This window comes from Taudactylus pleione, unplaced genomic scaffold (genome assembly GCF_031769625.1).
Source record: "Taudactylus pleione unplaced genomic scaffold, aTauple2 ptg000717l, whole genome shotgun sequence".
Lineage (NCBI taxonomy): Eukaryota > Metazoa > Chordata > Amphibia > Anura > Myobatrachidae > Taudactylus > Taudactylus pleione.
Window position 1 is genome coordinate 1,399,541 of NW_028285119.1, and position 17,455 is coordinate 1,416,995.

Sequence of the window (17,455 nt, forward strand, 5' to 3'; positions counted from 1 at the left end):
AGTTTCAATTGGACAACAAGACTACCCTTTAGTAAATATACCCCGAGATGTGCTCTGAAGATGAGTAAAGGTGCATATACACACAACGATTTTTTGAATGATTAACGATAACGATATCGTTTATCGTTCAATCATTGAAACAATCGTTCACTTTCTGAGTTAAAACGATGAATTAAAAAATCTGACAGATAATCTGACAGAAAATCGTTCATAAAATCATTGGTAACAAAATCGTTGTGTGTGTTTGCACCTTAACATAAACTGGTTTCTATAGGCAAAGCTGTGCCGTTGAAGGAGAGGAGAGGTTAAATCACAACAAGATAGGAAGATAAGTTATTAATATGGGTCACTATTGCAGGTTACTTTGGAAAGACATTTTGAACACCCTTCTTTTGAAAAGCATTTTAAAGGTTTATGTCTACTTTAAAAAGACTGATAATTACATTACTAATTACAATAGTTTGTGATATATAGATAGATCTTTATATTATGTTTCAAGGATGTGGGATACAAAGATCTTTTGTCAATTAAAAATGTGTATATAGGCTTTTTTATATACTGTACTACTTGTGGGTAATTAACCAACGATACAGTTTACATATCTCCAGAGACTGATTAAATTAGCCATGGGTTGAGTTGTGTGGTCCTGTATATTCTCCCTTGCAAAGTTCCTAGAGTTCAATTACAGACCCTCTGGTGGGTACGAGCAGAAATAAGTGTGACCTGCTTTCCTCAGGGCTGCTTACGGGTCTGTAATGGAATAGCTCCGGGCACTCTACCTGGGAGAAGAGAGCGTGCAACACAACCCAGGGCTAGTTGAATTTGCCCCTTTTACTGTTAAATATCAGCACATTGTAGGATTGTCGAACAAATGAAGAAAATCAAGTTTTAGAATTCTAGAAATTAGCCTTGAATTTGTCAGTCAACAAGATGAAACTGATCCTGCTTTAGTTTCTCTCAGTCATTGATGCATTTTGTTTAAGTATGTTAATAAAACAACTTGAAAATGTGATTTTGGGTTGCAGGTTACAGAACTGAAGAGCTTGGCAAACCACGTGGTAGTGGGTAGCGTATCTTGTGAAACAAAAGATCTCTTTGCGGCTCTCCCACAAGTGGTAGCAGTGGACATTAACGATTTGGGTACAATAAAACTCAGTTTGGAAGTCAACTGGAAGTAAGTGGCAATTCTAAGGCGTATTTTGATAAGTGGCAAATTTATAGTTTTTTCTCATCTTATGAGAAAGATACCGGGGCGTAGCAGGACGATTTTTAGATGACCTAGTAATATTGCTATTTAAATGAATTGTATATATTGAGAACAATAATAGTCACTTGATTCATGCCTTTTTAGTTTGTGTTTTATTATGGATTAATGTTTATCATACAAAATCAGAAAATAATAACCAGATAAATACAACCTATACAATTTGAGTAGATTTATATTTGGGTTGTTACCTTATATGCACAAAGCAAAATACATAGGTGCTTCACTTGATGGTTAAGAACAAATTAAAAATTAGCTGAGTAAAATGTGAATAAATTATATTATCCAGTAGAAAATGGCAGATTTCATAAATCAAAGCAACTGTACTTTTATTGAGCAACACGAACACCAAAACTGTATTCACTCAGCAAAATGCCAGGACTACTCAAAATAATAACCTTTCCTGACCCCAGAATCTTTATTCTTAATTGAAATCAGATTTCCATGAATCTGGAACCCACCCTGGGTTGCTCTTAGACAGGTGTCCACAGGCTTGGATAACTAATGGTTAACTCCCAGTTTACCCCTGACACTATTTGTCTTCCTATCCCCCTGAGTTCACTGGGAAACATTTAAGAAACAGGTTAATAAGATGTAACATTTTCAAATACAAATGAACCATGTATAGTTCCACAATATTGTCCCATGTATATCTGGATTGCACAGATTGTTTAACTGGGGGGAGACAAGGTGTCAAATGGGTTTATAAACTTGAGTAAACAGGCCATATTCCTTGCACTTACTTCGCTTATTCATCCTTTGCTTCCTCATATTGTGCCTATCTCAGCTGTATTTTTCTTTTGCCTACTGAATGCCCCTTTTTCCCCACATCCCTGCTAGCACTTGCCTCTTCCTCCTCAAAACTTGCCCTCACTGCCTTTCCGCTTGTACCTCCATCATCTGCTTCTTTATTTATATATTATTATTTTTTAAGGACGGGAGTTTCTGCCTTCCAGAGTAAGTGTCCACACACTAGATGATTATCTGCACGATTTCGATGCATCATAACGATAACGATCCGATGCGCGGTCCCTCGGGTCGTTAATCGTATTTTCAGATTTTGCCTACTGCAGATAAAATCTGGTAATCTCTTTAACGATGCACTGGAAATCGTTAAGGACGCACGATAGGTCATTAGTAGATTGCTTGTCAAAATTAACACTTTATGCACGATATCGTTTGTCCAAGACTGCCAGGGAGCTGCTGGAGAGTTCAAGGGAAATCGTTAACGACATTGTATTGTTTGCGAGGTGTTTAGTGTGTGGGCACCTTTAAGGCGATTCCTATCGACATTGTGGGTAGTACAATCACTGTGGGCAGTATCCAATTCGCCCGAACATTGTTAAACCCTATGTTTTCGTGAGATATATCCTATTATTTTGTTCAAAATAATAGGATAGGGTGAAAAAAAACATCGGGGAAAATCGGCAAAAAATACCCATTTTTCGCCGATTATCCCCGATGTTTTTTTTCACCCTATCCTGTTGTTTCGAACAAAATAATAGGATATATCTCCCGAACACATGGCGTCCGCGATAAGCTTGCAGACCTATGTGTTTTCGCCTTTTTTGGGGTGAAAAAACGTCACTTATCGTTGATTATTTTTCGAGACACATCAGGTCACGAAAAATATCCAAGATAAGTGCCGGCGTTGGGCGGCACATCGGGGCTAATAGGATAGCCTTGCCGCATTGTCTAGGCCACTGATTTTCAACCTTTTTCAACTCGAGGCACACTACACAAGATTTTAAAATTGCCAAGGCACACTATCCGGCAATGTGGCATGCGTGGCCAAGGAAAAAAACATACATATTGGCTTCCACATAATAAATAGACACACATTGGCCTCCACAGGAATAAAACACACTACATTGGCCTACATAAGGATAATACGGAATGGGATTGTAAAACGGCCGGCTATTTAGCCGCCCGTTTAAATCCCGACAACATGAGCCCAAAAGGATGAAATTCCGCTTGCGGCACAGTGGTTGAAAAATACTGGTCTGGGCAGTCCTTGGTGCACTACAGTCTCCATAATTATGTGTTCACGGATCTCTGATATAATATTTGTTGTATGTTCAATGTTCAATACCAAATACAGTCATTTCTGAAGTCTATGGAAGAAGAGAAAGTTGTATTTTTATTTTATAATTATGACTACAATAGCTGTATTATAAACCCTACTTTGATTTATTCATATATGTAAAAAAAAATTAAGGTAGCTCTAGAGAAGTCTAAAAAGGTATATGACATAGTTATTGATAGGCCTGTTTTAAATGTTTTAATATTTGTAATACGCTTACTTCTCCTGCACATGTATTTAATCACATTTAGTTTCATGTCTGAGAGGATCATACATAGGGTTGTGTTGCTTTCCATATATTTGCCCTCTATTTCAGGTTTTTGTTTCTTTGCAGTCCATTTGATAAAGATGACCAGCCCTCCGCTTCCAGCACTGTAAATAAATCCTCCACTGTCAACAAACGATTCTCAACCTATAACCCCAGTCCTCCAGATACACCCTCTCTTCGAGAACAAGCTTTCTATGTAAGTAATTCAAATATTAAATGTGTAGCTTTCAAAATTACGCAACTTTATTTAATTCTTTATTTGTGAGTTCCCAAAACAACCAAGGAATGGCTTTAGTGTGGGGAGATATAGGAAAATGTTTTTGCACTCTTGCCCAAATTGCACGTTTTACTGAACCTCTACATGAAACAAAGTTTATGCAGCTTCTTTAAAGTGCAACCGTAAACAAGTCATGTTTCAGCACATTTAATGTACAATTACATTTTATTTACTGAAATTAACAGATTAAAAATAAAAATGTGGTGTGTTCAGATATTGGACTCCCTGACAGTCCATAGTTAGTAACACCACCTTATAAAATATGCAAAAATGTATATAGATTAGTGTTTACTTGCAGATGTTTTAACTTTGTCTTAGAAATTCAGTGAAACATGCAGTTTGGATAGGTGTGCCAAAAACTTTTGCACAATGTCCATTGCCAGTACAATGCAATATTTATTTTAGTATGTCTAGAGAAGCCAAGCTTCCTTTGTGTAAATAGTTTAGTTTGGTTGTTCTGTCACACACAGCGCTATATACCACCACTATCTGGCGCACTCACGTCTGATGTCCCTAATGAGCAGCACTTTTGCTATAGATACTGGGGGTTAAAGTTTATTGCTACAATAATTGTATTGTCCTATTTATGACTGCACTTTCCCTGCAAGAATTTATTTATTTGGTTTAAATTAGAACAACTTTATAATTTTTAGTCTAAACAAGTCATTATTTTTATTTTTTTGCTTTATTTTGGTATCAAATTGGGAGAAATCTCTTTAATGTGCAAGCATTACCAGGGTTTTTTCTTCATTGCTCTCTGTAAACTTCTTAATAAGTTGGGTTCTCTGAGGGTTTCCCTGCACATACTGACACGATATGTGGTGTAAATAATTTATGTGCATCCCCTTGTGTGACACCAATCTTCTCCATTTGTGCCCTGGAAAGAGTTCCATGTTACCAGACTTGGGAAAGCACAGCTGGCCAATGCTTGTCATGTTACGAGAGACCTTAAATGAGAAATTGTCTCAGAGTTGCTCGTGCAGTGACGTCTCGTCCATCGAGTTTAATACTTGTGAGCAAGACTACTATGTAAGTTGGCTAGAAGTAGAATAATGTAGAGACTTGGAAGTCTAACATAACTACCATCAGAAAAGTATTGCTTTAGAACTCTTAGGGGTGTATTTACTAAAGTGTGAATTTTTAGAACTGGAGATGTTGCCCATAGCAATCAATCAGATTCTAGCTATTATGTTCTAGAAGGTGCTAGATAAATGTTAAGTAAAATATGATTGATTGCTATGGGCAACATCTCCACTTCTAAAAACCTGCACTTTAGGCTAGCTATGTTCAAAGTAAATGCGCACTCCCTAAATAGCCACTAGAACTTAGATCTATGTAGTGAGACTAGATGCTGTCTATGCTGTATAAATCTGTCCATTATTTAGTAATGTTACCTTCATGAATATATTATACACAGAATATGAAGAGAATGTTAGTGTGCATTAACTTACATAACCAGTAAATTATTAGGTTGTGGAGATGCAATGTTTAACTTTTTATTTTTGCACAGGATAAATAATGAGCATGCTCTTCTGGTGTCTTTATGTTTTGCAACTCCGTTATGGTTCTTTATCTGTAGAAACCACTGCTATATAATTTGTCTGAGATAAGATGTTAAATGATATTTACAGCTAAAACTGTTAGTATAATTGTTTGATTGCAACATAATAGCTATTCAGGCTCCTATAATCACATGAGTGAAATAGCATAGTGTTGTCTAGTGGGAGCTCAACAATCCTGATGTCTCCCCTTGCTATCATCATTTCTTCTTCGCGGTCCATGGGGTCCACAGCCATTACGTTGGGGTATGAATACCGGTCACCAAACAGTTAATGCAAACGAGTTCTCTGATCCCAGTATGCATCGGGGTTCCTCCTCATATACCACACCCCCTGCCTCAGGTAGCCAGTTCTTCCTGTTTGGTGTTTCACCACATAGACGGTGGGACTGCTGGAGCAGTCCTGCAGACGAGTACAAAAAAAAAATGAGCGTTTACTCTCTATCTCAGCGGGTGGTCTGAGCTGTCCTGGAAGCAGCCTCGCGCCTGATTGGAGGCGCACCGGCCACGCGCTGCAACTACCTCCTCCGGCGCCGCACCGCTAGCCTTGGCAGGTCCATGGCAGGGGATTCGGCAGGGGCTCTCAGGCCCTGGACCGCAACCGGATAAAGGGGATGGCAGGTGAGCAGGTGGTTGCGGCGGCCGCTGACGCCGGGACCACGTGACGGTCCAGCCTCCGGCGGTGAGACTGGCCAGAGGTGCGCTGCAGTCAGGAGGCATACGGCTTGTCTCCTAGCCTAGTCCGCCGAGATTATGATGTTCCTGACCAACCGGGGCTTGTGGCGGCGGCCAGGTCAGTTTACCGGGTAGGTCTAAGCAGCATAGGGGAGGTGTGCTTCCCCGGCGGCCCCTCCCCCAATCCACACGCATTCAGTCCTCTGGCACAGTGATTGTGGATTGCTCCTCTCGGCCTCCATATAGGGCAGCCAGAGTATGTCAGTTGCTCTCTGAATGCTGCTCCTAACAGGACGCTGGGCAGTCTCCCTGTATGCCTTGCCTACTGCTGGTTTTGGTATTTTACAGGGCTCTATCCTACCTAAGCTGAGGCTGATTATGGTAGTGAGAGCTTATATGCATATGGTTCGCGGAGTATTTATGCATGACGTGATTGTTTATGGATACTGTTTCTTCTGTAAAAGAACTGTAATTCCTGTATACTGTCACTGTCTCTCCCCTTCCCTTGCTACAGGTGTGTGGGTTGAGAGTAGAAAGCAGCACATAGACACTCAGAACCAGTGGCATAGTGTTATGTCTAAGGAGTCTGAGGGTCAGGTGGCGGGAGCCCCGTTGCTGATATCCTGTGTAGCCTGCAAGGCAGGATTGTCCCCACAGGACTTTCTACAAAATGGGCTTTGTGGGAACTGTTTCAGACAGCCACCACACCAATTAAGTTTGCCTGTTTCAGGCCCTGAGCCCCCTTGGGCATCCTTTTCTCAGGTTATGGCTCAGGTGGCAGAACGGCTGGCTGCCCCGGGACCACCGGTTTGGGGTTTGCCTCAGCAGATGCATCCTATGCCCATGATGTGGCCGCCTTGGATGGACCCTGGTGCTGGTAAGGTCATGGCATCATCCTTGGGGGTTTTCAGCCTCAGGCTGTCAAGCCAAAGCAACCTAAATCTAGGCGCCATGTATCGCCTCATATGGGTGAGTACTCCAGTGCCTCCTCCGAGGAGGAACAGGCACAGGACTTTTCACAGGAGTCTAGCTCCGAGGAGGGTGATGATCATTTCCCAGTAGCCGATGTCCCCTTTCTGATAAGGGCGGTAAAATTGGTGTTAAATATCGAGGAGGGGGATCTTCCGCCTAGGAAAACCCTCCTGTTTAAGCGCCAGAAAGTGGTTAAGGCAGAATTCCCAAAGTCTGAACATTTATCAGAACTTATGGAGGAAGCCTGGGTCCGTCCGGATAAGATAAGCCATTCTTCTAAAAGAATGGCGCTTCTATATCCTTTTCCAGCAGTGGACTGTGCCAAGTGGGAGAATCCACCGTCAGTTGATGCGCATGGGGCACAGCTGATTAAACGTACCACTCTGCTAATCCCAGCAGTTTCGCTGAAGGAAACCACGGATAGGAGACTGGAGATTTGTCTAAAATCAATTTTTTCGCTGGCAGTAACGGCCACCCACCCAGCTATGGCCACCGCCTGGGTAGCAAGAGTTATTGAGGAGTGGGCCAAAACTCTTAACAGAGTCTTTACCAGATGCCTCTAAGGAGCAACTGGATATGATCTCCTTTATTAGAGAAGGGGCCTCTTATTTGGGTGATGCGGCCTTGGATGCAGGGATCCTTTCCTCTAAAGTTTCAGCAGAGTCTGTGGTGGCACGTAGGATCCTCTGGTTGAAGGATTGGAAGGCAGATGCAGGGTCCAAAAAGGCCCTAGAATTCCTTCCATTCACAGGAGGTGTTCTCTTTGGTCCAGAATTGGACAAAATTGTAGCCTCCATGGCAGCCTCAAAGAAGGCAGGTTTGCCATCAGCAACCTCGTCTAAATTGAGGAGGGCGTCCTTTCGGGGGTTTTGGCCGCAGGGCAAGGCCAAAGGTCAGCCCTCAGCGAGACTTCCACCAAAAAAGGCAGGACCCAGGAAGCCCTGGCAAAACAAACGTCCAGGATAAACCAGTGGCATGATGGGACGGGCCTCCCCCTGGGGGATCCCAGTGTAGGGGGCTGACTACTTCGGTTCTCAGAGCCCTGGCACCTCACAACGGAGGATGCCTGGCTTCGAGGAGTTGTTTCCTGGGGATACGCCCTGACGTCTTGGAGGACTCCTCCGCAAAGGTTCTTTTGTGTAAACCCGCAGGTGGGTTCAGAAAAAGCTTTGGCCCTTCAGAAGGCTATTCTTGCCTTGCTAGCATCAGAAGTAGTGATTCCGGTGCCAGAGAATTCGTTCCGAGAGGGGTTTTACTCCAATCTGTACTTCATTCAGAAACCGAATGGGTCATACCGGCCTATTCTGAATCTGAGGGAGCTCAACGAATTTGTTCGAGCCCCCAGGTTCAGGATGGAAACATTGCGATCGATTGTGTTGGCGATGGAACAGGGGGACTATATGGTATCCCTAGATATACAGGATGCCTACCTTCACATCCCAATCACACAGGCTCATCAAAAATTTATTCGTTTTGGGGTAGGGGAGGAACACTTTCAGTTCCAGGCCCTGCCGTTTGGCCTGCCCACAGCCCCTCGGGTACTCACCAAGGTGATGGCGGTGATGATGGCATGCCTCAGACGCCAAGGTGTCAGGATTTTGCCTTACTTGGACGACTTCCTATTGCTGGGGCAGTCCCCACAGCAGGTACAGGATCATTTGAGGCTGACAGTATCATGTCTGTACAGTCACGGCTGGATCATAAACTGGCACCGTCACCCTGTCCAGTGCAACAGATGTGTCATTTGGGAGCGAGATTGGACTCCGTGGTGCAGAAAATATATCTACCGGAGGAGAAGATCCTGGCCCTACAATCACGAATACGCAGGTTGCTTTGCAACAGGCAGATATCTGTTCTAGTTGCCATGCAGGTCCTGGGGTCGATGGATAGGTTTCCCAATAAATATGCTGGAGCTCCGGGACATTTATCGGGCACTGTGCGGGGCTCAGGCCCTTCGGGAAGGCGGACCACTGAGGATCCAATCAGACAACGCCACGACAGTGGCATATATAAACCAACAGGGCGGAACCAAAAGCGCACTTGCCATGGCAGAGGCAAGTCTCATTCTCTCTTGGGCGGACCGAGAGCTACCTGGTTGATCCTGCCAGTAGCATATGCTTGTCTCAAAGATTAAGCCATGCACGTGTAAGTACACACGGCCGGTACAGTGAAACTGCGAATGGCTCATTAAATCAGTTATGGCAATTTCAGCAGTCTTCATGCTGGGGGTGGAGAATTGGGAGGCAGACTACCTCAGCAGGACTACGATCCTGCCAGAGGAGTGGACTCTCCACCAGGAGGTTTTCCAGCAGCTGGTCCAGAAGATATGGCTGCTGGAGGTGGACCTGATGGCGTCTCGCCACAATAACAAGGTCCCTCGATTTTGTGCAAGGTCCAGAGATCCTATGGCATTTGCAGTGGATGCCATGACAGTTCCCTGGAACTTCCGTCTGGCCTACATTTTTTTTCTCCAACTCACATGTTACCAAGAGTACTCCGTCAAGTCAGGGAGCAGCAGTTTTCAGTCATCCTAGCGGCTCCAAACTGTCCGCTCTGGTCGTGGTTTGCCACGGTTTTGAGGCTAGCCGCAGGGCCGGGTTGGAGTCTGCCTCTGCGTCCAGATCTTCTGCTACAGGGGCCATTCTGTCTTGAGGGCCTACCTCAGTTGGCTTTTTTTTTAATGGCCTGGTTGTTGAGACCGGGCTCTTGAAGGCCAGGGGTTTTTCCCCTTCAGTCATCAGGACCATGCTCTGGGCACGGAAAGCAGGTTTCCATGCAGAACTACGACTGGGTTTGGAAAACCTATATTGTGTGGTGTGAGCAGCGGGGAGTACATACTGCCCAGTTCCGCCTGCCAAGGTTTTTAGCATTTCTGCAGGGCGGTCTGGAGGCCGACTTATGGCTTCAGTCTTTGAAGGTACAGATTTTGTCTCTTTCCATTAACTTTAAGCAGCGTCTGGCTCTCCTCCCAGAGGTGCGGACTTTTTTACAGGGGGTCTACAGCCTCCTGTTCAACCACCAGTAGCACCATGGGATTTGCCCCTGGTTCTGTCAGCTCTTAAGCAGGCTCCGTTTGCACCTTTGGAATCCGTGGACCTTCTGTTCGTAACATGTAAGTGGTTTTTCTTATGGCCATTGCCTCGGCTCGGCGGGTCTCTGAGTTGGGGGCCTTGTCCTGCAAACCACCTTTTCTTGTTTTCCATGACGATAGGGTTATGCTCAGAATGGTTCCTTCTTTTCAACCGAAAGTGGTTTCATCTTTCCACTTAAACCAGGTGATTGTTTTTTCTGTTTTCTCATCTTCAGAGTCCTCAGGTGACCAGGACGATCTATCATTGTTGGATGTTGTCCGGGCCCTACACATTTATTTAGACAGAACTTCGTTCTTACGTAAGACGGACTCTCTATTGGTTCTCTACGACGCCCACAAACGGGGCTGGACAGCTACAAAGCAGACCATTACAAAATGGCTCTACTCAGTGATTTCAAGGGCTTACTCAGAGGCTGGGCGCCTGGCACCAGCTAGGGTGTTGGCTCATTCCACTAGGGCCGTGGCGACCTCTTGGGCGGTGCGTCACGGGTCCTCGGCTGCACAGGTTTGTCGCACAGCTACCTGGTCCTATGTCCACACGATTGTGCAGTTCTACAGGTTTCATGTTTTTGCCTTCGGGGACGCCCATTTTGGGCTTACAGGTCTCCGGTCGGCCAATCTGAACGTTCCCTCCCATGGGGGCGGCTATTGAACATCCCATGGTCCAGTGTCTACCAGCCTAGACTAAAGAGAAAATAGAATTTTTGGGTACTTACCGTTGAATCCTTTTCTCTGAGTCAGGCTGGGGGACACTGTGTTCCCTCCCTCACACTCAGCGGTATTGAGTATGAGTTAGGATTTTGGGTCGTATTGACCGTCAATTTCTTTTTTATTTTTCGGAGTGACAGTGTCACTGAGTATTGCTTCTCCTTACCAGGCACTTTTGAAGTTGTACTGAAGTCAGGGGTTGCAGAGGGGAGGAGTTATAGATTTCAGTGTTGGTGCCAAATCCACGCCTCCCCACCTACAGCCCATGGTCCAGTGTCCCCCAGCCTGACTCAGAGAAAAGGATTCAAAGGTAAGTACCCAAAAATCCTATTATGTGTGTGGGTATATCGCACACTCAAGGCGGCACTCAGAGGCTGGTTAAACGGTGAAACAAAATCCGTGTTTATTTCTCTTTTTCTACGTTTCGGGATACGAGTCCCCGTCATCAGGACGTCCTGATATATATATATATATATATATATATATATACATATATACAGTCAGGTGCATATATATTGGGACATTGACAGAATTTTCATATTTTGGCCTCTATTCACCACCGCAATGGCTTTGAAATGCAACAAACAAGATGTGCTTTAACTGCAGACTTTCAGATTTCATTTGAGGGTAATTACATCTAAATCAGGTGAACGGTGTAGGAAACAACGGTTTCTATATGTGCCTCCCACTTTTTAAGGGGCCAAAAGTAATGGGACTATCAACTCATAAGCTATTTCATGGACAGGTGTGGGCTATTCCCTCATTATTTCATTATCAATTAAGCAGGTAAAAGGTCTGGAGTTGATTCTAGGTGTGACATTTGCATTTGGAATCAGTTGCTGTCGACTCTCAATATGAGATCCAAAGAGCTGTCACTATCAGTGAAGCAAGCCATCATTAGGCTGAAAAATCAAAACAAACCCATCAGAGAGATAGCATAAACATAGGGTAGGGCCAAATCAACTGTTTGGAACATTCTTAAAAAGAAAGAACGCACTGGAGAGCTCAGCAACACCAAAAGACCCGGAAGACCACGGAAAACAACTGTGGTGGATGACAGAATAATTATTTTCCTGGTGAAGAAAAACCCCTTCACAACAGTTGGCCAAATCAAGAACACTCTCCAAGAGGTAGGTGTATATGTGTCAAAGTCAACAATCAAGAGAAGACTTCACAAGAGTGAATATAGAGGGTTCACCACAAGATGTAAACCATTGGTGAGCCTCAAAAACAGGAAGACCAGATTAGAGTTTGCCAAACAACATCTAAAAAAGCCATTACAGTTCTGGAACAACATCCTATGGACAGATGAGACCAAGATCAACTTGTACCAGAGTGATGGGAAGAGAAGAGTATGGAGAAGGAAAGGAACTGCTCATGATCCAAAACATACCACCTCATCAGTGAAGCTTGGTGGTGGTAGTGTCATGGTGTGGGCATGTATGGCTGCCAATGGAACTGGTTCCCTTGTATTAATTGATGATATGACTGCTGACAAAAGCAGCAGAATGAATGCTGAAGTGTTTTGGGCAATATTATATGATCATATTCAGTCAAATGCTTCAGAACTCATTGGACGGCGCTTCACAGTGCAGATGGAAAATGACCCGAAGCATACTGCAAAAGCAACCAAAGAGTTTTCTAAGGCTAAAAAGTGGAATGTTATGCAATGGCCAAGTCAATCCCCTAACCTGAATCCGATTGAGCATGCATTTCACTTGATGAAGACAAAACTGAAGGGAAAATGTCCCAAGAACAAGTAGGAACTGAAGACATTTGCAGTAGATCCCTGGCAGACCATCACCAGGTATGAAACCCAGCGTCTGGTGATGTCTATGCGTTCCAGACTTCAGGCTGTAATTGCCTGCAAAGGATTTGCAACAAAGTATTAAAAAGTGAAAGTTAGATTTAGGATTGTTTAGTTTGTCCCATTACTTTTGGCCCCTTAAAAACTGGGAGGCACATATAGAAACCGTTGTAATATCTACACCGTTCACCTGATTTGGATTTAATTACCCTCAAATTATATCTGAAAGTCTGCAGTTAAAGCACATCTTGATTGTTTCATTTCAAAGCCATTGTGGTGGTGAATAGAGGCTAGAATATGAAAATTCTGTCAATGTCCCAATATTTATGCACCTCACTGTGTGTGTGTGTGTATATATATGTATATATATATATATATATATATATATATATATATGTATATAACATACACACACACACACAGTGCCAGTCAAAAGTTTGGAAACACCTTCTCATTCAATGGTTTTTGTTTATTTTAATTATTTTCAACATAGTGGATTAATACTGATTTTTCCGTATCGACTGACCTTCATGTCAAGTAATGGTGGACTGTCGTTTCTATTTACTGAGTTGGGTGGTTGGTGCGATAATATGGATTACAACAGTAGTCAAATAGTGGTGTCCACTGTGTATTAACCCTACCTCTGCACAACACAACTGATGGTGTCAAACACATTAAGAAGGCAAGTAATTCCACAGATTGACTCTTGACAAGGCACACCTGTTAATTCAAAACCATTCCAGGAGATTACCTCATGAAGTTGATTGAGAGAATGCCAAGAGTGTGCAAAGCTGTCATCTAAGCAAAAGGGGGCTACTTTGAGGAATCTAAAATCTAAAACATATTTTGATTTGTTTAACACTATGTGTTCTTTCATAGTTTTGATGTCTTCAGTATTAATCTACTATGTTGAAAATAATTGAAATAAACTAAAAACCATTGAATGAAAGCTGGAGATATGTGAGATAAGTGTCGTCATTTTTCTACATACAGCAATACAGTATTCATTTTCTTACATCATTTGTCTGTATTTTTTGGAGACGAGAAATTGTCCTGCACAAAACCTATAATTTTTTAGCTACTTAAACCTTCTTGTAGGGATGACCCCTATTCCCTAACTGTTTCCCAGTATAATCTATTTATATTTTATTTGTGTACCAGGGGTGCCACTCCTAAAACTAAAAAAAAAAATGGATATATAGACAAAAAGAAAATAATTGAGTTTTCCTATGGTGTGCATTTTAGGATTCATGTGTATTGATCTGATAGCTGATATTAGTACTCGTACTTGACTTTTATTAATATTTTATGTATTTATTTAAAAAAAAAAAAAAAAAAAGAGGTGTGCTTCGCCCATCTCTCCAAAGCCCTCTGCTATGCATCAAGCACAATCACCACTAGTACAGTTGATAGCTGGATTCGTTTCCTCGGAGGATCGCAGTGAATGGCAACCCTGTTCCACTGTAGGTGGTACACAAACTATGCCCTCTCTCCACCACGCCCTGCAAATATAAAAGAAAAAAGCTTGGTAGCTGCTGAAGAGTAGGTCAACAGCAAATTGATTATAGTGTCTAAGCCAGACCTTGGATATCTCTAAAACCTGAACTGTTGGGGAGCCTTGAGGACCACGCTTATGGTCTAAGCACCAAAGGCTATGACTTGCATTAAAATAGCTGTGTTTACACTCTCATGCTATCCCATTGCTATTGCTTGTATGCTACAGCAGTAACGGCTGTTGCAGTCAATATTGTAGAAATCAGGTCTCGCCTGTCCAGCCGATCTTTCACAATGGTACTTCCAAGCAGTTCCTGTGCCTTTCAGCCTCCAAAGTGAAGGAACACCTTACAGTAATGGTGGTCAGGCGTCATAATTTAGCATCTCTAGTGTGCTCTGATGTTGGTGGCACAGTGTTATGCTAGGAATCTTTCACTTCCTCAGCGCCTCTTTTTAACTACTAGTGTTCAAGCCAAGCAAAGGAGGTTCACTGGTTGTGATATCAACCCAATGTCTTGTGCAGAGGCAGAGAGCAGGATGCACCAGAATGCCCCAGCTGCGTGTTTAAATTGTCAGACAGAATCAGCACTAAATTATATTTAGTAATCTCTGGTGATAGGATGTTTAGAAGTAGGCAAACTGTGTCCTACTCCATGCTATGGCATGCAATGCTTACCCATTATTATACTGTAGCCAGTTTTCTTGCTGTGACCTTCTTTTAATGTCCATAGGTCTAAGTGTAAACCCAGTTTAATTAAATGTTACCGTTAATTATGACTGCTACTAACTGATATAAATATTTTTTTTATTCTAGACAATATTGCTTCATTTAAGTTTCCTGATCTTTGAATTAGTAGAAGATAAAATTATATAACTAAATTATAATCTTCTGTAATTTATTTTTTTCTTGTAGAATATGCTACGACGTCAGGATGATTTGGAAAATGGAGCTGCTTGGTCTATCTCTTCAGAATCCTCTGATGATTCCTCAAGCCCCCAGTTGTCTAGTAGTGTACGTCATGCTCCAAAAAATATTGTTCAACCTGAAGTTCAGGCTTCTCCCCCAGATATAGAGATAGCCTTTTCCCAACGAGAAGAGAGCCTGAACACAACAGAGACTGGCAGTCAAGAAGAAGAACATGATGAGCAAATAATAAAACCAAATGTGTCAATAAAAGAATCTGTATCCAATGGCCATGTGCCATACTCAAGGACACTAAGTCATATCAGTGAAGTTAGCTTTGATGCAACAGTCTCGGACTACCAGGTTTTAGATGGACCTCAAATCACTTTAACAGTGGACGCTGATATCCCTGAAGTAGCTGTTGTGGTTTCATCTTGCTGCGAGGTGGCTTCTGATTTGCCGATCACAGAACAAGCATGCTATGCACAGGAATTGGAAAATTCACTAACAGCTATCGCAAAAATAGAAGTCGGTATAAACCAGGACATGGTACATTCTGTACAGCCAGTGTCGTCAGAAATATCAACACATGAATTTGCTCCCAGGATAGAGGAGTGTAAGCTTGTGATAGATGGACTTGCTGAGATTGATCAGCATCAAACTAGAATTCAGGCCTCTCCTATTCCCTTTCCTTGTTTACACACTGTTCTCGAAGAGCCGATCATCAAAGTTATAGCCTCTGAAACCACAAAAGTGAAACCTGTGGACACTGGTTTGGATGAGGCAATTAATTCTCTGAGTTCATCACTGGATGACTACCGGGGCCAATTCCCTGAACTACAAACACTTGAACATGAAGTCAAACATCTGGAAGAGATCCTCATGGTAAGTATATCTAATATATAATTATAGAGAAAAGTGTATTGTGTCTGTAAATTATTATGCGTGTGTGTGTGTGTGTGTGTATATATATATATATATATATATATATAAATAAAATTTATTAACAGTCTCTTATATAGCTATATATATATATATATATATATATATATATATATATATATAGATATATATAGATATATATTACTGTTTATACATTCATATGCAAAAAAAAAAAAAAAGGGAAGTTAGGTTTATATATCAAATCTATGTAAAAATATATTTCATATAATGGTCAGCTTGAGTATATCCACAATATAATTTATTACACATGTAAAAATACAGAAAAAGTTAAGCTTTTTGTGCTTGTAATAAGCTCACAAATAAATACAAAGTTACAAGAAAAAACAAATGATAATAACAACATACAGTGAAACAATTGTTGAAATTTAAAATAATGCTGCAACTGATACTTAAGAATATTTCAGTGATAAAACATTCATAGCAGAAGGAAAACCACTGATAAGTGTAACCCGTAAGGAGCAAATCAGAATATAGTCCAGATCATAGAGAGTACTTCAGCAGTAGTGGTACAACCATCGAGTCAGCGACTTGATGCTGTATTCTTCAGAGAGGGGTGTCTGTAATGCGGTAACACTGTGCTCTGAATTTCTGTGGTATATAGGGGTAATTGAATATTGCAGGAGGAACTTGTGGACAAATTACCGCTGTGAATGCAGAACAGTGGTGTCTTCACCGGTGGTGCCACTAGGTGTCCCGCGGATCGCCAACTGTGCGACAGATTGGTGAAAACAGTGCAGAATATCGAAGTATAGCGACCTCAATAAACATTCCAAGCCTCCCATGCTCCAGTCAGGGGACCGGACACAACTGCACCAAGGGGCAGAGGCACTATGGTGTGCCCACTGCCTGTGAAGTGTTGTCTCCTGTACCCCCACTGTCTGTGGATAACAGCTTCAGGGGGATGTGTGGTGGAAAGAGCCGGCTCCCGGGGTGATAAATGCCGGCTCCTAAACTCCCCGCTGCCTGTGGCATGCAGGGTCAGTGTAGATTGTAAAACGTCATAGATGAAATGCCGGCTCTTGCACCCCCACTATCTGTAACTTGTAACGTCAAGTGTCGGCTCAATATTAATTAGTCCCCAGGATGTTAAGAGTAATGACCGGTCTAATTGCCAGGGTGGGTAGCAGTCGGGAAGCCGACAGACGTAATCCCGACCGCCGGCTTCCCGACTGTCTAATCCCGACAGGAGTCTAATGACAGGCGTCGAAATCCTGACGCCTGTCATTAGACCTATGACGGGAGCCCGACACCTGGTTTACCGATCGAAGTTAAGCCGTGCACGGACAGCCGCGTGCAGGGGGGGTTAGAGGCTCCCGGGGGGATTTAGGGTTATGCACCCCCCCCCCCCCGGAAGGTTAGGGTTAGGTGGTACCCCCTGGGGGAGGTTAGGC

At 42.8% G+C, this 17,455-nt stretch overlaps 1 protein-coding gene across 6 annotated transcripts in view; it reads left to right on the forward strand.

Annotated features, from left to right (window-relative positions):
- The window catches only part of RIPOR1 (RHO family interacting cell polarization regulator 1), a 238,548-nt gene that overhangs the window by 139,928 nt on the left and 81,165 nt on the right, over positions 1-17,455 (forward strand). For 5 of the 6 annotated variants that reach the window (XM_088456781.1, XM_088456785.1, XM_088456784.1 and 2 more), the window contains 4 exons: positions 1,026-1,174; positions 3,682-3,811; positions 4,778-4,921; positions 15,111-15,986. In XM_088456781.1, the coding sequence (XP_088312907.1) occupies positions 1,026-1,174; positions 3,682-3,811; positions 4,778-4,921; positions 15,111-15,986 (1,299 nt within the window). The remainder of the gene's footprint in view (positions 1-1,025; positions 1,175-3,681; positions 3,812-4,777; positions 4,922-15,110; positions 15,987-17,455) is intronic. The other variant, XM_088456786.1, reaches the window with a different exon arrangement.